This window comes from Haliaeetus albicilla, chromosome 24, assembly GCF_947461875.1.
Source record: "Haliaeetus albicilla chromosome 24, bHalAlb1.1, whole genome shotgun sequence".
Lineage (NCBI taxonomy): Eukaryota > Metazoa > Chordata > Aves > Accipitriformes > Accipitridae > Haliaeetus > Haliaeetus albicilla.
In genome coordinates, this window is record NC_091506.1 from 11,178,653 (window position 1) to 11,198,703 (window position 20,051).

The following is a 20,051-nucleotide window of genomic DNA, read 5'->3' on the forward strand; positions in this document are numbered from 1 at the left end:
ACGCGTGGGAGCGTGGAGGGTGCTTTATTTCCATAGAGCAACACGCAGAGGAAAGGGGGGGGGGGCGGTGGTGGGGACACTCCACTGCCCGGGAGCCGCCTCCCCCCCCCCCCCCATGTGCACCCAGACCCGTGGCGTGGCTCAGACACACAAGTTGGTCCCCGTGGACCCCCACCCACCCACCGGAGCTGCGCCAGCGCCGCCCCAAGGGGCCCGGCTACAGAGCTCCAGCCCTCGCGGAGCCCACCCGTCCCCGCTCATTTCTTCTTCTTCTCCTGCGTGCTGGTGAACCAGGAGTCCAGCAGCTTCTTGCTGTAGTAGAGCTGCCAGCCGTGCACCTGGGCGGCCACCACCACCACCAGGTACATGACGGAGACAGCAGAGAAGCCGAAGATGAAGCGGTAAGCTTTGCCGTGACGATAGAGCTGCTGCGCCATGGGGAACATCTCCATGGCCCCATAAATGAGGGGAGCCACAGAGAAGAGGCCGGTGCTGATCATGGAGAGCACCAGGTAGCTGATGTTGTTGCGGGGGAAGGAGAGGAGACCCAGGAGGGACGGCAGGATGCTGAGCAGGTAGGGGTACTCCCACTGGTAGGGCATGGCCACCTGGTCGTGGGGCAGCAGCTTGAGGTGCCCCACGCACATCTGGGCCAGCAGCAGCAGCCAGATGCCCACATGCGTGTAGATCAGCTTCTTGATCTCCGACTTGAGGGCCACGCTGGGGGAGAGAGCGCGGGGTCATCAGGGCCTGCCGGGGGGACGTGGTCCGGCCCCCACCGGGAGCCCTGGGGGAGGCCGCCGGGTCCCCGCAGCGGCGGGACACCCACCTCATCTGGTAGTGCGAGGCCACGCGCTCCCGGTGCTGGAAGTCGCTGCCGTCGGTGCCGGTGGCGCGGGGACCCCCGCGGGAGGCCATAGTGCTACCCTGGGGAGGCACAGCGTGAGGCAGGAGCGGCCCCCCCCCCCGCTCCCCCGGGGCGGCTCCGGGCACCGCCCGCAGCCGCAGGCTCCAGCCCCCCGGGGACCCCCCGCCTCCCAGGCACAGGCTCCCGTGACAGCCCCGGGACCCCCTTCCCGTGACTGCCCTGCCCCCGCCCGACCCCCCGGCACAGCCCCCCGGGCACCCCCGCAGCTGACACCCCCGGGACCCCCTCCCCGCCGGCCCGGCCCGCCGCACCCCACCTACCAACGGGACGCTCTACCCGCTCTTCCGCCTATCTATGGCCACGGCCGCCAGCTCTGAACGCCCGGGCGGCCGCTCTGCGCGCCCGGAGGCTCGGCTCTATGGCCGTGGCGGGGTGCCCCCCCCGCCTCGGCCCCGCCTCTGCGCAGGCGCAGTACCGCCATGGCGGGCGGGGGCACCGCCGCGCGCGTGCTGGCGCGCGTCGCGGGGTCAGCGGCGGGGGGGGGGGGAGGAGCGGGGGGGCGCGCGCGCGCGTAGGTGGGGAGTGGGCGCCCGTGGGTGCGCGGGGGGCTGTGGTGGCAGATGGGGGTGCACACGGGTGGGGGCGCATTGGGGGTGAGCCCAGAGGTTGTGGGGTGCGTGTGGGAGTGGGGGACACGCGTGGGGTTGCACGCGCGTGAGCACAGAAAGGCTGGGGGGTGGGGGGGGTGCAGGCAGACGTGGCTGTGGGTGCAGGGACACGCTGGGGGGAGAGGGGCGGTGGGTGTGGGGTCAGATTTGGGGACACGCGTGGGGCTGTGGGGACACGAGGGGAGGTGACCGGAGGGGGGGGTGTCCCACGGGGGGGTGTCCCACGCGTGCCTCCCACCCACTCCGACCCCCTGCAGGTGGGGGCGGCCGCTGGGCCCCAAGGAGACGCTGGGGCTGCTGGAGGCTTCTGTGGTGCACCGGGAAGGTAACGGGGGGGGGGGGGGGGGGGGGGGCGTGTGTGTGTGTGTGTACTGGGGGGGAGGGCCGCATCCTGACCAACCGTGTCTTCACCAGGAGCCCTGCTGGCGCTGAGCAAGCCCCCCGGCCTGCCCGTCCTGGGTGAGTGTGGGATGGGGAGGGGGGTGAGGTCTGGCTTGGGGAGGGGGGAGCACCAGCAGGCACTGACCCCCCCTCTCCCCAGGGCGCCCCGGGGAGCTAAGCCTGGTGTTGCTGCTGCCGGCGCTGAGACGACGCCTGGGCCTCCCCGCCGAGCTCCACGTGGTGAAGGCTCCTGCCAGGTATGGTTGGGGGGGTGGGGGGTCCCTGGGGCGGGGAGGGTTAGGGGGTGCCAGCCCCCACCCCACTCTGGGGCTCAGAGCTCCCACGACCCACAGGGAGTGTTCCGGCCTCGTCCTCCTGTCCGGCTGCCACCACGCTACCGAGCGGCTCCAGCGGTTCTTTGCCGATGCCCGTCGGAGAGCCCAGTACCCCGCCACGTACCAGTGAGTCCCTGGGACCCCACCATGCCGGCACGGGGGGGGGGGGGGGGCCCCGTCCCCTCCTCACCCCCTCTCCCTACAGCGCCGTCACCGTGGGGGTCCCAGCGGAGGCGGAGGGCGAGATCCGCGCCGGGCTGCGCTGGCAGCAGCAGGGTGACACTACCGTGGTAAGGGGGTGCCAGGGGGCTGGGGGTGCGGGGGGAAGGTGCCCCGAGGTGGGGGGGGGGCTGAAGGCTGTGCTGCCGCAGGTGGTGCCGGTGCTGGCTCCGGGACGCTGCAGCCTGGCCAGGAAGGAGGTGAAGAGCACCCTGACGCACTACCGGGTGCTGGGGGCTGCAGGGGGCTGTGCCCTGCTCCAGCTCCAGCCCAGGACAGGTGAGTGGCCCCCCAACACCCCACCCTGTGCCCCCCCCCCCCACTGGCACAGTGCCACCCACCCTGCCCCCCCCATGCTTCCCCAGCCTTCCCGGAGCAGCTCCCAGTGCACCTGACGCTGCTGCTGTGCCCAGCCCTGGGCGACCACAAGCATTCATCCCGTGTGGGCAGGGTGCTGGGGGTGCCTTTCCTCCTGCCCCCCGAGGCTGCCCCGACCCGCACACAGGTAGGTGGCTGGGGTGGGTGCTGGGGGCTCAGCACAGCCCCCAGGGACCCTGCTGAGCTGCCCCCCCCCCGCTGTGTTACAGATGCTGGACGAGGAGCTGCTGTGCCGGCTGGGGCTCTCCCCGCAGCAGCTCCACCGCCTCCCACTCCACCTGCACCTGCAGCAGCTGGTGCTGCCCGAGGGCCCACTCTGCACCCCCCCGCCACCCCCCTTCCTGCGCACCCTGCGCCGCTTGGGGCTGCCCGGGCACCGGGAGCCCCCTGCAACCCGCTCCCCTCTGCCACCCCATTAAATCCTACCTGCTGCCGGGGCGGCTCAGTGCCCATTTCTTTCCTTGGCACACACCAGTCCCCACAGCATTGCTGGGGGCACCAGCTCCCCCCAAGCGGAGCCGGTGACAGCAGCCCTGCCACCGCCCCTGTGCCTGACCTGGTTCCCAGCACCGGCGTGCGGCGGTGTCACCACCACCATGGCTCCGCCTGGCAGGCGCAACCACAGGCAGGCAGGAGCGGAGGTGTCTTTTCCTGCCCACTCTCTGCCCCTGGCCGAGGAGCTGCCACGGCAGCCCTGGTTCCTACCCACAGCCCCGTCCTGGGTGCAGCTGCGGCCGTGCCCAGGCCCTCCCGCACACAGAGAGGCAGAGGCAGGCTCTCTGTCACAATCGTGTTTTGCAGCCCCCACGGGGGGTGGGCTGGGTGCCCCCACCCAGTACTGGGGTCTGGCTGGGGTGAGGGGGAGCTGGGTGCCGCCGTGTAGCCCCAGCTGGACGGGGCAGGGTGCTGTGCCCTCCTGGGCGTCCTTCAGTGTCACAGCTCTTCTGCCTGCCCCGGGGAGCTGCCGTGTGCCTCCTCCCCGCAGCGGGGCTCGGCTGCCCCGGGCAGGGGCACAGGGTCCAGGCGCAGGGTGCCAGTCTGGGTGGGCGCAGCACCCTGGCAGGAGGGGAGAAGGGGGGCTGGCCTGTGGGTCCCCAGGGGCTGCCGGGGGCTCCCCAGGGTGGTGGGACGGGTGCCCTGCCCAGGGGACGGATGCTAAGCTGGGGCAGAGCTGGCTGGGGCTGCCTGAGGAGGCAGCTGGGCTGTGGCAGCGCCCCGCTCCTGGCACAGCAGCCTGGGGTCTGCGGTGGTGCTGGGGGGACAGAGCCAGGGGGGCAGCGATGGCTCCATTGCTCCATAGGAGCCAGCTTCCCCCGCCCTGCCCATGGCTGGGGGACTTGGGTGGCTCTGCGCCAGAGGCTGGGGTGCACAGGGGGCTGAGGGGCACAGGGCGCAGCAGTGGGGGGCTTGCCCCTGGATCGGTGCTGTGCTGGCTGGGGCTTCGTCAGGGAGCAGCCTTCCACCATCAGCTTCAGCCCCACATACAGAGGCACGGGCACGGCTGCCTGCAGAGGGACATGGGGGAGGAGTGGGGGCTCAGGGTGCCATGGGGGGTGCTGGCCCCCACGGGGCGTGGGCTGGGTGCTGGTCCCACAGCCCCCCCAGCCTACCTCCTTGTAGATGAGCTCGAAAGCGCCGGTGGGGCAGTTGGGGTCATCCCTGCGGTCGATTACCACACGCAGCGTGTCCCGCTGGACATCGGCACACAGCTGGCTGGTCACTGCTGAGGAGGGGGCCATGGTGGGGCTGGCGTTGATCTCCAGCAGCCAGGGCTGGCAATCCTCTCCAAAAACAAAATCGGCCCCGTAGAGCTCGAAGCTGCCCTTGCGGGACCCCACCAGGTCCTGGGCGCTGCGCAGGGCACCCACCACCGCCGCCTTCATGCCAGGAACCATCACCTGGTGCCAGGCGTCCGCCTGCCCCACCTGTGCCAGGTACGCCTGGAGCTGTCGGCAGGACCAGGTCTGGTCAGGGGGCAGCCGGGGGTGCCGGCTCCGCGCCGGCCTGTACCGCTTCTGGATGGAGACGTTGCAGAGGTGCCGGGCACTGGGGTGGGGAGAGCAGGACTGGGTCAGTGGGGTGCCAGTGGGTGCCGGGGTACCGGGGTCCGGCACAGGGGACACTCACGGGTCCAGGCGGCGCAGGGAGAAGGGCCGGGAGCAGAAGCGCAGGTAGCTCTCACGGTAAAACCAGACGGTCAGCGGGTTCCAGTTGGTCACCAGGAACCATTGCCGGACATCAAATTTGGTGCCAAAGATGAGCAGCGGCCGCTCCACGTACTTCTGCACCACCCACTCGCCCGCCTCCGCCGAGGGTGCCATGCAGCCCCCTGCCAGCTGCAGCACCTCCTCCAGCTGCACCGTGCAGACGATGCCTGGGGGACGCGGTGACGGTGGGACCCCTCCTCGGTGGGGAGCCTGTGCCCCCCACTTCCCCCAGCCTTACCCCTGCCACGGGATTTGGCACCAGGCTTGAGGATCCAGACGTTGCGGTCGCCCTCCATGCCGAGCTGGGGCAGCCGCCCCCCCAGGTGCCGCAGCAGGGCCCGGCACTGCTCCTGCTGCGCCCCGCTCAGCGCCAGACCGGCCCCCTCACTGCGAGGGGATGCGGGGGGCTCAGCACCAGCCCCACCATGGTGTCATCCCCCCATCCCGCTTGGCACTCACTGCACCACGCGGTAGTAGTCCTGTCGGAAGCGGTCCCAGCCAGCACCCGTCATGCAGGGGGACGGGGGGTCCCCATCGATGTCCTGGTGCCCCAGGCTGCCCAGGTGCTGCCCGCAGACCTGCAGGGCCTCCTCCACCAGCTGGGGGGGCAGGGGGGACCCTGGCCCTGCTGTGCATGGCATGGGGTGAGGGACATGTCTCCTGGGAACCTGCTGTGCCACCCTCGGGGCCAAAGCACAGAGCCTCCCCGTGGGATGGGTGGCTTTGGGTGCATAGGGATGGGGGGCCAGGGGGCAGAGCACCCATAAAGTGAGCTGGTGGGAGGGAGTGTGTGTGTGGGGGGGGTCCCAAGCCACAGTCACCAGCAGAGGCTCAGCCCCCAGACATGTCCCTGACCCTGAACTCCCCATTGTCCCCCCACCCATGCCTGGCCGCACGCACTCACCTGGCCCCTTGCTGGATTTTGGGGGCTGCTCCGTCCCTGCCGGCATGTCCCCAGCCCTCTCCAGGGCCACTTTAAGCAGGCTGCGAGCTGCCGTCAGGTGGAAATCCTCTGCAAGGGGGGGCATCGTCCCCACCAAGTCCTGCACAGGACACGGGGAGACTGGGAGCACGGGGCGGGGGGGGGGGGGCGGACAGGAGGGCAACAGCCCTGTGGGGGTCATACCAGCCCCGAGCTCACCGATGAAGGCTTGCCGCTCATCCGCAGCCCCCAGCCGGTAGCACCGGGGGAAGAAGGCGTCGGGGTCAGCTTGGTCGAACCAGGGCAGGTTTCGCAGGTTGAGGCACAGCCCCTCCTGTTTAGAGAAGGGTGGCAGCCCCTGCTGGACTCCCCCCACTCCTGTTGTGTCGTTTCCCCCCTGCCCCAGGGGCTCCAGGCTCCCACCTTGGTGGTGAAGGCACCCACCCGGGTGTAGTGGTTCACCACCTGGTCCTGCCGCAGCAGCCGGCAGTCGATGGCACTGTGGCGGTTCGTCCAGATGAAGTACGGCACCTGGTCCCGCACCAGGCGGGACTGCGGGAGGGAGGGGGCCGGGGTGAGGCACGGACCCCCCATCCCACCCTCGCCCCCTGCCCCAGGCTGTACCCTGTGCCTGGGGGTCCCAGGGGAAGGGTGCTGGGGGCCCCAGCAGAGCTCAGCCCTAGCCCTCTCAGCTAACCATGAGGTCATGGATGCCATCAGGGTCCTCATCCCACCACTCTTCCTCTTCCTCCTCCTCCTTGGGCGGCCATGGGGACCCCAGGGGCTCTGGGGTCCCCAGGGAAGGCTGAGCCCCACAGCATGCCGACCCCAGCTGGGTGTCCAGCACTGGCCCCCCCTGCTCAGCACCATCACTTCCCTCCTCCTCCTCCTGCAGCTGCTTCTCCTGGCTGCCATGACGCTGCTCCGGCTGGCTGCCCACCCTGCCCGTGCCAGGGAGCTTCTTCTCCACCCAGCCCCGGGCCCGCAGCAGGCGGCGGATGACAGGGTAGGGGCCCTGTACCATGAAGATCTTCTTCTCCTGGGGAGGGACCCTAAAGCTCAGCTCTCACCCCCAAGCCATACATGCAATAACGGCATGTTGGGGGGCTGTGAAGTCAGGCCCCTCACCTTGATGGCCCTCTCCACGTGCAGCCTGGCCCTCTTGAGCCGCTCAGGGTTGACCGAGAGGTGGTGGCAGCCGTTGTGGCTGGTGGTGGCGGGTGCTGCCTGCCCTGCGAGGACAGCCCGGGCTGAGCCCTGCCGGCCCCACGTCTCCAGCCCCATGGGGTGGGCAGGGAGGGGGAGAAAGCGCCTACCTGCCTGCCTCTGCCTGACTGAGCCGGGGGTCCCTGACACAGCGTTCACCGCCCCGCCGAGCCTCATGCGTGTTCTGGCGGTGCTGCACACCCCCTGGGATGCCACGCTCCCCTGCTGTGCCCTCGTCCCCAGCCTGGCAGGCCAGGGGACAGCTGGGACCCCCTCCTGCTTCAGCAGTGACCCCCCCAATGGAGCACTGCCCCTGGCCGGGGTGGGGGGGGCTGTGTGCCCGTGGTGCTGCTCTCCCTGTGGCACCGTCCCACGGCAGCCTGAGGGCGAGGGGAGCTGCGGGTGGCTCTCCCTCCCCCAGGTGCCAAGTGTGTCCCCCATCCCCTTGCCCCACTGGGGCCCAAGGTGGGGGTCCAGTGTGGGATGCCACCCCCCAACCCCAGCACCGCTGTGATGGCAGAGCCCGAGACCCAGCCACCACCCTGGCTCCACCGCCCCAAAGCGAGGACAAACACCAGACCCCCAGTCCCACACCTGCAGCCCCCCCCCCCCCGTGCCCACGTCCCCCTGCCTACAGCCTCCTCCTGAAAGCTCACAGCCCCCCTGCACCCCCCCAAACCCCTTCGTGCCCCACACCCAGAGACCCCCCCCGCCAAGCCCCTTGGTGCCGCCCAGCTCCCCTTCAAACCCTCCCGTACCCCCTGCCAGAGCCCTCCCTTCCCACCCCCGGCCCTGCCTGCACCCTCGGGCCCACCCCCGCTGTTTGCCGTTGCCACGGTGCCCCGCCAGGCCCCGCCCCCCTCCCGCCAGGCCCCGCCCCCCTCCCCAGCCGGTGCCGCAGGTCCCGCCGGTGCGACGGGAGGGAGGGAGGAGGCGGAGGCGGTGGTTACAGCAAACGAGACCGTTTAAAAAAACGAGACGAGACAGGGGCAGCGACCGGGGCCGCTCTGCCGCAAGCGGGGGCTGCTCCCAGCACGGCCGCCCGGCCCGGTGAGGGGCAGGGGGGTCCCGGCCCGGCCGTCCACAGAGGGTGGGGGGGAAGCGGGAGCAGGCGCAGGCACGGTGCCCGGCGGGCACAAGCGCTGGGGAGCCACGGGGTCCTGCACCACGGCCTAAAACTGAAAGGCGAGAGGAGAAGACAAGTGGCCGTCAGTACCTGCCTGCGGGCGCTCCTCCGGCCCTGACCAGCCTTCCCTGTCAGCGGGGAGGGAGGCCGAGGGCAGCTGCCGCTCACGGATATCCACGCTCAGCTTCTCCCGGGCACCGTGCGTCCCATCGCGGCAGCCACCGAAAGGGCCACATCCCCCATGACTGCTGCCTGCCCCCAAGTGTGCTCTGGGGGGTCTTAAAGCTGGCACTTCACAAGCAAAGGGGGTACATGCACCCCTGGGCATCCTCCCCCCCATCCTGGAGAGGTTCCCTGGGTAGAGCGTCCCAACTGTTCCCGCAGACGGGATGGGGGGGCTCTGGGCACAAGGGCCACACTGGCTTTGAGCCCCATGAACCTGCTCCCAAAATAAGGGACCCATCTCCTCCCGGTTCAGAGCCTCACGTTCTTGAGGAACTCCTCTGCCACGATGCGGGCCCTGGCATTGACAGAGAGCTTCATCTCACTGATCTCCTTGTCGATCTCCTCCATGAAGTGGATAACAAAGTCCACCAGCTTGTGCTTGTACATCTGCTCCGTGTGGAAGTTTGTGATCAAGAAGCTGATGTCGTAGCCCTGGACAAGAGAGAAGCACCCTGGGGACGAGCACTCAGGTCACTGACCACGCGGCCTTGCATCCCAGTTCTGCACTGGAGACCCCCCCCCAGTGCCAGGAGCAGAGCCAGGAGCTGCTCTGCCATCTCACCTCCACAGGCTTCCTGCGCAGGATGAAGAAGTTCTCGGCCCTCATCATCATGAAGCGCATGAATTTGTGGCACAAAATCTTCTCAATTTCATCAGCCTAGGGAGACAAAAGGGAAGTGAGGCTTCCCCCGCACCAGGCGTGAGCTGCCAGCCCACTGCCCGCGCCCCTCAACTCACCTGCTTCACGGCGATGCTGACGCGCACAGAGTTAATGGAGCCCTCGATGAGGACCTTCTCCTTCTCGTTCCTGCTGATGATCACGGGCTGCAACAGCAGCTCTTTGCTGCTCCTGCGAGCAGAGAAAGGGCAGGACTCAGAAGGAAGCATTTACTGGTCAGAAACAGGGACAGGGAGTGCACAAGGAGGGAGCCACAGGGGTCACAGAGGTGCAGAGTTTTTGCTTCACACTGCTACAGAATGCTTTCCGCCTCCTGGAAGCATCCATCCCCACGGCAGATCCTCCCTCGCTCCCAAGCTGGATCCCCCTCCTCCCTGCAGTTCCTCGGCTCCCTGCCAGCACCAGCCCGGTGACTAAGGGGCGGCAGCCGGTGGGTGCGGAGGCCTGCCCGGCTGCACCCGGGCTGCCCAGCGAACCGGCAGGGACCGGCCAGCGGCTCTCCCAGGGCAGGCAGCCCGGCCGGAGCAGGGCTTCACCGGTGCCCGCCACGCCCCCCGCCGCCACCGCCGCCGCCGCCTCGCCCCCGTACCTGACTTCCACCTCGGGCTTGTTGTGCCGCTCCACCACCTGCGAGGAGAAGTTCTCCAGGCACAGCGCGGCCTGCAGCGTGGCGCGCACCGCGTTCAGGTACGGGCGCAGCGTGGCGGTCTGCGGAGACACGGCAGCGTCAGCCCCGGGCCCGGGTCCCGCCGCCTGACCCCCGCCGCCGTCGCCCCCCGCCCCCTCGTCCCCAACCACCGCCGCCGCCCTCCCGGCCACGGTCTCCTCATCCTCATCCTCATCCTCATCCTCATCCTCATCCTCATCCTCATCCTCATCCTCATCCTCATCCTCATCCTCATCCTCATCCTCGCCCGCCGCCGCCCCCCCGGCCCGGAACCCCCCGCCCTACCATGGTGGCGGCTATGGTCTGGTCCCGGCAGGCGGAAGTGGCCGGTCCTCTCTTCCGGGATGCGTGGGACCTCCCACTGCGGCGGGAGAGGGGGAGATGGGAGGCTCCTGCCTCGAGCCGAGGGCTCGGGCGACGGCGGCGAAGGCTCGCCGCGGCACAGAGGAGGAGACGACGGCGGTGGAGAGCGGGTGGAGCGGCGGCGGCCCGCGGCGGCGGCGGGATCTCGCACGGTCCCCCCCGCGTCCCGCCGTGCTTGGTACGCTCCTGTCATCACTTCCATATTAGGGAAGGGCGATGGAGAGCGGGCCGGACCAATGAGCGACAGGCGCTGGGCGTGCCTGGGCCAATGGAGGAGCGCGGGGCGGGGCGCCCGCCGCCGACGGGGGCCGGAAGGGGCGAGCGGCCTAGGCCCGGCCCTGCCTCCCGGCGCTTCCCCCGCCCCGCCGGCCCCCCTCGGGCCTCCCGCGGCCTCCCCAGCGCCCTAGTGCAGAGCCCCTGGTGTCCCTCAGCGCCCCGATGCCGCCCCCCGCCTTGTTCCCTTCAGCGCCGCGGTGATCCGCTTCCCCCGGTTCCCCTCAGCTCCCCACTGACCCCCCCCCCCCCGCCCCGGTTCCCCTCAGCGTCCAGGTGCCCCCCGGCTCCCCGTAGCCCCTCCGCTCCGCTCCCTTTCCTCTCACCTTCCCCTATCCCCGGTTCCCCCATAGACCCCCGGTTCCCCCATAGCACCCCGTACCCCCTGTGGTTCCCCCATAGCCGCCCCCCGCCCCCGGTGCCCCCTGGTGCCCCCCGGTGCCCGGTCCCCGCCGCCATGAGCGAGCTGAAGGACTGCCCGCTGCAGTTCCACGACTTCAAGTCGGTGGACCACGTGAAGGTGTGCCCCCGGTACACGGCCGTGCTGGCCCGCTCGGAGGATGACGGCATTGGCATCGAGGAGCTGGACACGCTGCAGCTGGAGCTGGAGACGCTGCTTTCCTCCGCCAGCCGCCGCCTCCGCGTCCTGGAGGCTGAGACCCAGGTGCCGGGACCACAGCTGTAGGGGTGGCTCACCATCCCAGTCCTTCCCACCGAGGGGGCTGCCTCCGGTCTGCCCCTGCCCAGCGTTAGGTGTGGGACCTGACAGAGCATCGCTCTCTTCCAGATCCTGACGGACTGGCAGGACAAGAAAGGTGATCGTCGGTTCCTGAAGCTGAGTAAGGACCACGATGTGGGCACCTCTGTCAAACACGGGAAGCCCAAGAAGCAGAAGCTGGAGGGCAAAGGCGGCCACGGGACCGGGCCCGGCCCTGGCCGGCCCAAGTCCAAGAACCTGCAGCCCAAGATCCAGGAATATGAGTTCCAGGATGATCCCATTGATGTGCCCCGCATTCCCAAAAATGATGCTCCGAACAGGTGCGTGGGTGTTGGGTGGGCGTTGGGATCATCCATCTCCTTCCTTGCAGCACCTGGCGTGAGGGTTGCCTCCAGCCCGAGGGAAGAGGTGCCCCAGAGAGAATGCGGGGGGGGGGTGTCAGCTCCCACGGGCTCCCCTGTAGCTCTGCCTCACGGTTCATCCATCCTCACAGGTTCTGGGCATCGGTGGAGCCGTACTGTGCTGATCTCACCAATGAGGAGGTCAGAGTCCTGGAGGAGCTGCTCAAGCCACCGGAGGATGAGGCCGAGCATTACAAGGTGAAAACTCCTGATTCCACCTGCTGCCCCCTGAGCCCATCCCCAACCCTCTCTTCCCGTTCCCTCCCGGCCCTCGGCCACTCTGTCCCCTCCTGTGCCTCACAGTGAGTGATCCTGCCTGGGGATGATGCCGTGGTGCCGGGAGGCGAGGTAGGGAGGGCTCTGGGAGCTGTGCTGAGCCCTGCTCTTGCAGATCCCGCCCCTGGGGAAGCATTACTCCCAGCGCTGGGCCCAGGAGGACCTGCTGGAGGAGCAGAAGGACGGAGCCCGGGCGGCGGCAGCTGCCGACAAGAAAAAAGGCGTCCTGGGGCCGCTGACCGAGCTGGACACCAAAGGTGCCCCTGTCTCCCACCTGCCTTTACCCAGAGGGGGCTGTGAGCACCCGCACCCAGCGGAGCTGAGCCCTGGCCCCTTGCCCTGCGCCCTCGAGGTAGAGGCTGCCCTGCCCTGCTGCTCACCTCTGCATGTTTGGGGTTGTTTTGTTCCCCCTCCCACTTCTGCCCAGACGTTGATGCCCTGCTGAAGAAGTCAGAAGCCCAGCATGAACAGCCGGAGGACGGGTGTCCCTTCGGGCCCCTGACGCAGCGTCTCCTGCAGGCCCTCGTGGAGGTGAGGGGGCTCCATGGGGCTGTGCTGCAGCCTGGCTCCGTGGGGCCGGGCCGTGGCCTGGCTCGGTGGGGCAGCAGTGCCACGGCCTGGCGCGGTGACCCTTCCCTCGTGCTCTGCTCGCTAGGAGAACATCATTTCCCCCGTTGAGGACTCCCCCATCCCTGAGATCGCTGGCAAGGACTCGGGAGCTGATGGTGCTGGCACATCTCCCCGCAGCCAGAACAAGCCCTTCAGGTGAGCAGCTGAGGTGGCCCTGGAGCTCGATGCTGCCTGTGGGTATGCCGAACGTGCCGGTGCCTTCCCTGCCCCGGCAAGTTGCAGGAAGGAAAGGGCGTGTGGTGGGCAGCAGCCACTCTCTGTCCTGGCAGCGTCCCCCACACCAAGTCGCTGGAGGGGCGGATCAAGGAGGAGCTGGTGGCCCAGGGCCTGCTGGAGTCAGAGGACCGGCCGGCCGAGGACTCGGAGGACGAGGTGCTGGCCGAGCTGCGCAAGAGGCAGGCCGAGCTGAAGGCCCTCAGCGCGCACAACCGTGCCAAGAAGCATGAGCTGCTGCGGTGAGAGTGGGCAGGGAGGTGTTGCAGGCAGGGGGCTGCCCGGCAGGGACTGACACCCCTGTGTGTGTCCCCTCTCCGCCCCAGGCTGGCCAAGGAGGAGCTGCACCGGCAGGAGCTGCGGCAGCGCGTCCGCATGGCCGACAACGAGGTGATGGACGCTTTCCGCAAGATCATGGCCGCCCGGCAGAAGAAGCGCACGCCCACCAAGAAGGAGAAGGACCAGGCCTGGAAGACCCTGAAGGAGCGTGAGAGCATCCTCAAGCTGCTGGACGGGTAGCGGGGGCCGAGGACCCCCCCCTGCCGTGGACCTCAGCAGCCAGAGGTGGCGGCCGTGCCCCTGTCACCCACAGGTTGCTGGCATGCCCGCACCCTGCCTGCGCTCACCCTGCCGGTGTGGGATGGGGGTGTCGCGGCCCCCCCACACGCCCTGGGCCTGCTCAGCCTTCCCACCCCGGTGACGCATCCCCGCTGCTGTCCCCTCCCTGCACGGGGCTGTCACTGACCCAGTCTGGGGACCCTGTGGAGAATGGCCCCCCCTGGCCCGCGGCTTCCGCTCCTGCCTCCACCCCCCCCCCGCTGCGAGCCCCCAGTTATTCTGGGAGGGTGACATCAGCCAGGCCACTGCGGGGGGCGGATGTAGTGGTTGCTGCAGTGTGGCTCCCACGGTTCCCTGTCCCTCCCCACGGCCCCGGGGAGGGGGGGGGATCCCGGCCCCCACCCGGGGAGGGGGGGGGCGGCGGCCGGGCTCTCCCATGTATCGCTGGTTTCCGCTGCCGTGCGCGGGCAATAAAGGCAGCCCGGTGCAGGCGATGGTGTGGTGGCCTCGGGGACGCCGTGGGGCAGAGCGGTGGGGGGATGTGGGGGGGCGGGGGCTGTCCCGCAGCCCGCTGTTGGGGGGCACCCCACGCGTGTCCGCCCAAGAGACCGCGCTCGCATCCCCGCGCTAGACGCCTGCCCCGCCCCGCCCGACGGCCGCCTGCTCCGCCCACCGCCCTCCCATTGGCGGCGGTTGGGCGCGGCCACGCCCCTCCCCGTGACGTCAGGGCCGGCCGCTGCCGCCGCCGGGAGGAGCCGCCGCTGCTCGGCGCGGGGCCGGGGCCGCCGCAGCGCCGTCGGTAAGGGCGGGGCCCCACGCGCGGAGCCGGTGCCCACGCGAGAGCCCAGCTGACGGCGGTGGAGGTGGGGGGGGGAAGGTGGGGGCACCGCCACCGGGTACGCAGCCCTGTCGCCACGCGTGTCCCGCCCGGCGCGGCTGTACCAGGTGACACGCGTGGGGGAGGCGTGAGTGGGGACCCCCCCCAAGCACCCACGCGTATTCTTCTGCCCCTCCCGTTGCCCGCCCGCCCCGCGCCTGCCCTATGAGGCGGGCGCGGGGCGGGCAGGCAACGGGAGGGGCACAGTGTGTAGTCCCCCCGTGGGGGCACCCCACGCCAGGAGTTCCGCGCGTGGCGGGGGGGGGGCTGGCCGTGGGGCTGGAGCAAAGGCACAGAGCTTGTTCCCATCACCCCATGATGACAACCACCGATCACGTCCCCTTGGTACCCCTGTCACTCCCCCCACACACATCCCAACATCCTTATGGCATCTTGGACGCCACCCCCCACACCCCGCTCCAGCACGCCGCCGTCGTGTCCCCACTCGTGTCACAGGTGGGAGTGGGTGGCCCCACAGGGCACCATGCCGCTGGGGCAGGATGGGCCCAGCTGGAAGAAGAGGACCGAGGACATTCGGCGCATCTATGACTTCCGTGAGGTCCTGGGCACGTGAGTCACAGGCGGCGGGAGGGGGACAGGACACCAGTGACAACCCACTCGCGGTGCCGGATCTGACCCCTCCGGCTTTGCCAAATCCGCTGTGTGGAACCGCGCCAGCTCAAATATTGGCCCAAGGCTGGGCTGGCACACGAGGCCCTGCACCGCTGGGTACGGGCAGGGGTTTGCGGTGCTGCCTGCCCTGCCTGCCACCTCCCTCTGCCGCTGGCCGGTTCCCCGTGCCGGCAGCCATGCCGAGGACGCGTGGTGGTGGTCCCCCGGCTGGCAGAGGGGTGCCCGGCGGTGCCCGAAGCACCGTAAGGCTCTTAGGCTGGATTAGCAGGTTAATTACGGCAAGGCTTAGGGCCCGGTGGGGCGCGATCAGGCTGCCCACCACCTGCCCCACCTGGACATCACCGACGGCTCTGTCCCAGCTCCCGCCGGGCACCTCGGCCTTCAGGTGGTCCCCACACACCTCCCGGCGCAGGGCACGTTGGCCCTGCTTGCCCTGGATGACACGGCACGGGGCTGCCGAAACCCACCCAGGGGCTCAGCCCTGGCATGGCTCAGCCCCAGCTGCCAGCAGCACCACGGCTTTATCCTGCCTGATAAGGGGACGGTGCAGCCCTGCCAGGAGGGCCAAGGGATGCCGGGCGCACCATCCCTGGCAGGGCCCATGTCCGGCCGTCCCAGCGGACGGCTCCCGCTCGCTTTTCTCCTATAAATAGCTGGACTTTCTGCCCGTCACCATGGCAATTGTAGTGTGGCGGCAGCAGCGGATCCGGCCAGCGGCACCCCCTGCCCTGCTCACCCCTCATGCCCCCCCCCCAGGGGGGCCTTCTCCGAGGTGGTCCTGGCGGAGGAGAAGGCGACGCGGAAGCTGGTGGCCATCAAGTGCATCGCCAAGAAGGCGCTGGAGGGGAAGGAGACCAGCATCGAGAACGAGATCGCCGTCCTCCACAAGTAGGGGCTGTGCCAGTGCCAGCATGGGGGCTCCTGCTCTGTGCCCCCCCCGCCCCCCAGCAACCGGCATGGCTCCCCGCTGCCAGCACCCATCGCCGGGTGTTATCGGCAGCGCCCAAAATAGCCGGCAGCGCGTGATGCCCCGTGGGGCTGAGCCTGGCTGCTCCCTGTCCGGTGGGGGCCAGGGTGGGGGGGCAGCTGGAAGCCCCCTCATCCTGCCGCGCCTCCCCCCCCCAGGATCAAGCACCCCAACATCGTGGCCTTGGATGACATCTATGAGAGCAGCACCCACCTCTACCTCATCATGCAGCTGTGAGTGACGTCGGGGGGGGTCCAGAGGGGCCAAGGGGGGGGCCGTGCTGACCGGCACTGCCCGACCCCACAGGGTCTCGGGGGGGGAACTCTTCGACCGCATCGTGGAGAAGGGCTTCTACACCGAGCGGGATGCCAGCACCCTGATCCGGCAGATCCTCGATGCTGTCAAGTACCTGCATGACATGGGCATCGTCCATCGCGACCTGAAGGTGAGCGGTGGCGGGGGGGACACACACACAGCCCCCTGTCGCGGTGGCGGGGAGGGGACCCCGGCGTCACCCCTCCCTGACCCCCCCCATCCCCGCAGCCCGAGAACCTGCTCTATTACAGCCTGGACGAGGACTCCAAGATCATGATCAGTGACTTTGGGCTGTCGAAGATCGAGGGTTGTGGCAGCATCATGTCCACAGCCTGCGGCACCCCCGGCTACGTGGGTGAGCGCCTGCCACGGGCTGTCACCACCCTGGGTGTGGGGTTGGGGTCCCTCCCTGGGGTTGGGGGCCCCCCTCACCCCTGCCGTCCTCCCCAGCCCCGGAGGTGCTGGCGCAGAAGCCCTACAGCAAGGCAGTGGATTGCTGGTCCATCGGGGTCATCGCCTACATTCTGTACGTACCCCCCCTCCCGCCCCCTCCCCTCCACGGGGGTCCGGCCCCCTGGGGCCACCCGGGGCCAGCATCCCCCTCCCCGCCACCCCCCCAGGCTTTGTGGTTACCCCCCTTTCTACGACGAGAACGACGCCAAGCTCTTCGAGCAGATCCTGCGGGCTGAGTACGAGTTTGACTCACCCTACTGGGATGACATCTCAGACTCGGGTGAGCTGGGAACCCCCTCACCGGGGTGCTGGGGGCTGGGGGGGTGGTGGCAGGCACAGGCGCTGACAGCTGCTCCATGCCCCGTCCCAGCCAAGGACTTCATCCAGCACCTGATGGAGAAGGACCCTGGCAAGCGCTTCACCTGTGAGCAAGCCCTGCAGCATCCCTGGTAAGGGGGACCTGCCACTCTCTCTCCCACCCCCCTGCCCCTGACTCACTCCATGGCAGCCGTGGGGCACGGTGGGCCCCCGCTGACTCCCCCCCTCCTGCCCCAGGATTGCTGGGGACACAGCCCTGGACAAGAACATCCACCAGTCGGTGAGCGAGCAGATCAAGAAGAATTTTGCAAAGAGCAAGTGGAAGGTGAGCAGAGGATGCTGGGGGGGGGGGGGATGTGGGGGTTGTCGGTGGGGGGGTGTGTGCAGGGGGGGCTCTTTGTGCCAGATGACGGACGCTGTGGGGTTGGCAGCAAGCCTTCAACGCCACGGCGGTGGTGAGACACATGCGGAAGCTGCAGCTGGGAACGAGCCAGGAGGGCCCCGGGCAGACGACTCCCACCAGCCCCGGCGAGCGGCTGGCGGGGGGCACCAGCAACGGTGAGCCCCGACCCCCCCCTCCCCCCCCCCCCATCCCGCAGGTCCTGGGGCTGCCGCCAGGCTCTCACCCCACTTCTCCCCGCAGGGTCGGACTGTGGGTGCCTGCCTGTGAGCAGAGCTCAGCGCCTCCCACCAGACTGACCACGGCCCCACATGGCCGCATCCTGGGGGGGGGCTGCGGAGGGGGCCGGGGGGTGTCCAGCCCTCCCATGGACACAGCGTGGGGTGGGGGGGCCCTGCAGTGCTGGACCCAGGGAGGGGATGGTGTAGGGGCACCCTGCCCTGCTCACCCTGGGCGTGTGGGGCTGCCCCCACCACAGGCTCGCAGCAGAGCTCTGCATCGGGGCAGGGGCAGCCCCCAGGACCCCCCCAGCTCAGGGCTGCGTCCCGGGCCCCCTCCCACACCCTTTCCTTCCTCCCCACGCCTGCCCTGGCACTGTCCCACCCCCCCACCCCCCCCAGCATGTTTAAGGAGAATTTTCCAAATGGATGTTTCTATTTTATTGCTTGTAATAAAGGCAAGAGGCCAATGCCGCTTGGCTCAGCTCTACCCTGGGCAGGGGCTGGACACAGCCCTGACCCCCCCCAGCCTCACTGCCCAGGGCAGCAGCTCCTCCCAAGCACCCAGTTGGCAGGGGACAGGCAGCTGCCCACACCCCTGCGCATCCCAGGCTGGGAGCAGGCGCAGCGATCCCCCCCACAGCCGCTGACCCGGGTGCTCTGTCCCTCCTGGGGTGTCCCTAGGGGGGCTCTTCCTCATGGCTGCCCTTGCCTCGGCCCCCCCCGGCCCAATCCCGGCTGCCGGCTGGCTGCTGGCCCTGGCGGAGGTCGGCGCAGAAGAGGACCTGGCGTGGGGAGATATGATGGGGTGGGCATGACAGGGGTGGGTGGCGAGGGCTGAGCCCTGGGGTGCCCGGGACGGGGGTACTCACTGCCTGCGCCCAGCCAGCACGGGGGCCCCACAGCCCCCGGAAGAAGTCGCCTGCAGAAAGAGGATGAGCGCCAGCGCCGGGACCACCGTCCCCATCCCCGTGGGTCCCACGTCAGGGTCCAGCCCTGCCCTCACCGATCTCCTGGTGGGCCCGGGCGGTCAGGCTCCTGCCGCCCAGCGCCATGCCGTAACGCTGCCGTGCGATGCGCCAGACGTGGGTGTCCACCGGCACCGCCTCCGCCTTGTCCAGGGCCATCAGGCAGACACAGTCGGCGACCTGCCGCCGGGCAGCACCGTCAGCCCCCGCCACCCGCCCCCGCTCCCCGTCTCCCCATCCCGGCACCCACCTTGGCACCCACGCCGGGCAGGGCGCACAGCACCCTCCTGGCCTCGGCATAGGGCACGGTGCGCAGCTGGTGCAGCCCCTCGGCACCGAGGCCCTCGGTGATGGCCCGCGCGCTCCCGCTGACAAACTTGGCCCGGTACCCAAAGCCCAGCGCCCGCAGCCGGGCCTCGGCGTCAGCGCCTGCGGAGGGGGACGACAGCGTGGGGTCGTGGGTGGGGGGACAGCGGGGGAGGCGGCGATGGTGGGGCGGTGGCAGACCTGCGAGCGCCGAGAGGGAGGGAAAAGCGTGGAAGGGCCGGGCGTCGAGGCGGCAGAGGCGTCGGCCGAAGGCCCGGCAGAGGCGCTCGATCATGGCGGTGATGCGGGAGATGTGGTTGTTGGAGGTGCAGATGAAGGAGAGGAGGCACTCGACGGGGTCCTGCCGCAGCACCCGCACCCCTGCCGGCGGGACACGGTGAGGGGGGACGCCGGGCGGGTGCCGTGGCCTCCCCCCGTGGGGCCACGGGGTCGCCTCACCTGGGAAGTCATCGGCCACCTTACGGAAGAGGGGGTCGGCCGCCCCCCAGGCACGGTACAGGGCCGGCAGCCCCACGTCCAGCTGGAAGTAGTCGCGCAGGACCCGGTCCGTCTCGGCACCGTCCGGCTTCGCCGCCTCGGCGGGACGCCCGTCGCGGTCGTCGTCGTCCTCGTCGCCGTACACCGTGTACCAGAGGCGGTCCCGCTCCTGCCTCAGCGTCCAGACGCGTCCCCCCAGCACACCCGTCCAGGCCCCCGGGCTGCTCTCCCACCACCTGCCGCACACGGGGGGACGTCGGGGCCGGGCCTGACCCGACCCACCCGGCCGGGGCAACGCGGGACCGGGACCCCCGGGGCCGCCTCACCGGAACGTCTGTCCCGACGACAGCACCAGGTCCAGGCGCAGCTCGGCCGGCGGGCAGGGCAGGCAGCGCCAGAGGGACGGGCAGGCGGACGGGGCGTCCCGCAGCTTCATGGCGGCCGCGGGGGGGTGGGCTGCGCCCCCCTGCCCCAGGGACACGCGTGGGGGGGGGGTGGCAGGCACCGCCTACCTCCGCCGCGCCACCCCAAAACTCCCCTCTGCCCCCAGAGCTGCCGCAGGACCCCCAGCTCCCGCCTGCCCGCGGTCACCCCGCACCCCCGAACCCAGCCCCACGCCGCGGCCCCACCATAGAGTTCACCTCCGCGCAGGCAGAGCGCCCGCCCGCCCGCGACGCTCTGGCTCAACTTCCGCTCGCGGCCCGCCCAGCGCCGGAAGCGCGACCCGGCAGCGCCCGCACGTGTCCGCTCCTCCCTCCCCGCCCGCAGCGGGAGGTTTATTTTCT

General features: G+C 70.0%; 6 protein-coding genes across 12 annotated transcripts; 3 read left to right on the forward strand and 3 right to left on the reverse strand.

Moving 5' to 3' along the window:
• Nucleotides 1–1,316, reverse strand: JAGN1 (jagunal homolog 1). Of its 2 annotated transcripts, XM_069812114.1 has the most exons (3): nt 1,189–1,316; nt 830–927; nt 1–720 (listed from the first exon to the last, which is right to left on the reverse strand). In XM_069812114.1, the coding sequence occupies exons 2-3, from the start codon at nt 916–918 to the stop codon at nt 258–260; spliced, it is 552 nt and encodes a 183-aa protein (XP_069668215.1). In that variant the 5' UTR covers nt 919–927; nt 1,189–1,316; the 3' UTR covers nt 1–257. The 2 variants fall into 2 exon arrangements, with proteins under 2 accessions (XP_069668215.1, XP_069668214.1); XM_069812113.1 differs by lacking the exon at nt 1,189–1,316 and having other exon boundaries at nt 830–1,044.
• On the forward strand, nt 1,208–3,283 carry RPUSD3 (RNA pseudouridine synthase D3). 4 transcript variants are annotated; one of them, XM_069812111.1, is made up of 9 exons: nt 1,314–1,394; nt 1,794–1,861; nt 1,951–1,995; nt 2,078–2,174; nt 2,253–2,378; nt 2,458–2,542; nt 2,624–2,750; nt 2,837–2,976; nt 3,059–3,283. In XM_069812111.1, the coding sequence occupies exons 1-9, from the start codon at nt 1,348–1,350 to the stop codon at nt 3,266–3,268; spliced, it is 945 nt and encodes a 314-aa protein (XP_069668212.1). In that variant the 5' UTR covers nt 1,314–1,347; the 3' UTR covers nt 3,269–3,283. The 4 variants fall into 4 exon arrangements, with proteins under 4 accessions (XP_069668210.1, XP_069668211.1, XP_069668212.1 ...); XM_069812112.1 differs by having other exon boundaries at nt 1,315–1,394; nt 2,271–2,378; XM_069812109.1 differs by lacking the exon at nt 1,794–1,861 and having other exon boundaries at nt 1,208–1,394.
• A 333-nt stretch (nt 3,284–3,616) lies between these two features.
• Nucleotides 3,617–10,450, reverse strand: LOC104318566 (tubulin monoglycylase TTLL3). The gene is made up of 17 exons (XM_069769922.1): nt 10,167–10,450; nt 9,804–9,922; nt 9,274–9,385; nt 9,098–9,193; nt 8,797–8,967; nt 8,170–8,356; nt 7,295–7,564; nt 7,107–7,210; nt 6,676–7,017; nt 6,402–6,530; nt 6,198–6,312; nt 5,961–6,068; nt 5,516–5,684; nt 5,295–5,443; nt 4,977–5,223; nt 4,460–4,895; nt 3,617–4,354 (listed from the first exon to the last, which is right to left on the reverse strand). Exons 1-17 carry the CDS (start codon nt 10,167–10,169, stop codon nt 3,632–3,634), a joined length of 3,480 nt encoding a protein of 1,159 aa, XP_069626023.1. The 5' UTR covers nt 10,170–10,450; the 3' UTR covers nt 3,617–3,631.
• An 85-nt stretch (nt 10,451–10,535) lies between these two features.
• Nucleotides 10,536–13,744, forward strand: TADA3 (transcriptional adaptor 3). Its single transcript, XM_069812100.1, has 8 exons — nt 10,536–11,181; nt 11,305–11,555; nt 11,729–11,834; nt 12,028–12,169; nt 12,340–12,443; nt 12,568–12,677; nt 12,812–12,997; nt 13,082–13,744. Exons 1-8 carry the CDS (start codon nt 10,975–10,977, stop codon nt 13,272–13,274), a joined length of 1,299 nt encoding a protein of 432 aa, XP_069668201.1. The 5' UTR covers nt 10,536–10,974; the 3' UTR covers nt 13,275–13,744.
• A 93-nt stretch (nt 13,745–13,837) lies between these two features.
• On the forward strand, nt 13,838–17,964 carry CAMK1 (calcium/calmodulin dependent protein kinase I). Of its 2 annotated transcripts, none has more exons than XM_069812103.1 (12): nt 13,838–14,112; nt 14,647–14,760; nt 15,580–15,711; nt 15,949–16,023; nt 16,097–16,235; nt 16,334–16,460; nt 16,556–16,631; nt 16,726–16,838; nt 16,929–17,007; nt 17,114–17,201; nt 17,308–17,434; nt 17,520–17,964. In XM_069812103.1, the coding sequence occupies exons 1-12, from the start codon at nt 13,853–13,855 to the stop codon at nt 17,573–17,575; spliced, it is 1,386 nt and encodes a 461-aa protein (XP_069668204.1). In that variant the 5' UTR covers nt 13,838–13,852; the 3' UTR covers nt 17,576–17,964. The 2 variants fall into 2 exon arrangements, with proteins under 2 accessions (XP_069668204.1, XP_069668205.1); XM_069812104.1 differs by lacking the exon at nt 13,838–14,112 and adding an exon at nt 14,147–14,258.
• Nucleotides 17,921–19,962, reverse strand: OGG1 (8-oxoguanine DNA glycosylase). Of its 2 annotated transcripts, XM_069812108.1 has the most exons (8): nt 19,896–19,962; nt 19,593–19,722; nt 19,228–19,502; nt 18,970–19,149; nt 18,713–18,891; nt 18,501–18,642; nt 18,367–18,416; nt 17,921–18,279 (listed from the first exon to the last, which is right to left on the reverse strand). In XM_069812108.1, exons 2-8 carry the CDS (start codon nt 19,700–19,702, stop codon nt 18,175–18,177), a joined length of 1,041 nt encoding a protein of 346 aa, XP_069668209.1. In that variant the 5' UTR covers nt 19,703–19,722; nt 19,896–19,962; the 3' UTR covers nt 17,921–18,174. The 2 variants fall into 2 exon arrangements, with proteins under 2 accessions (XP_069668209.1, XP_069668207.1); XM_069812106.1 differs by lacking the exon at nt 19,896–19,962 and having other exon boundaries at nt 19,593–19,826.
• Between the last annotated feature and the right edge of the window lie 89 nt (nt 19,963–20,051).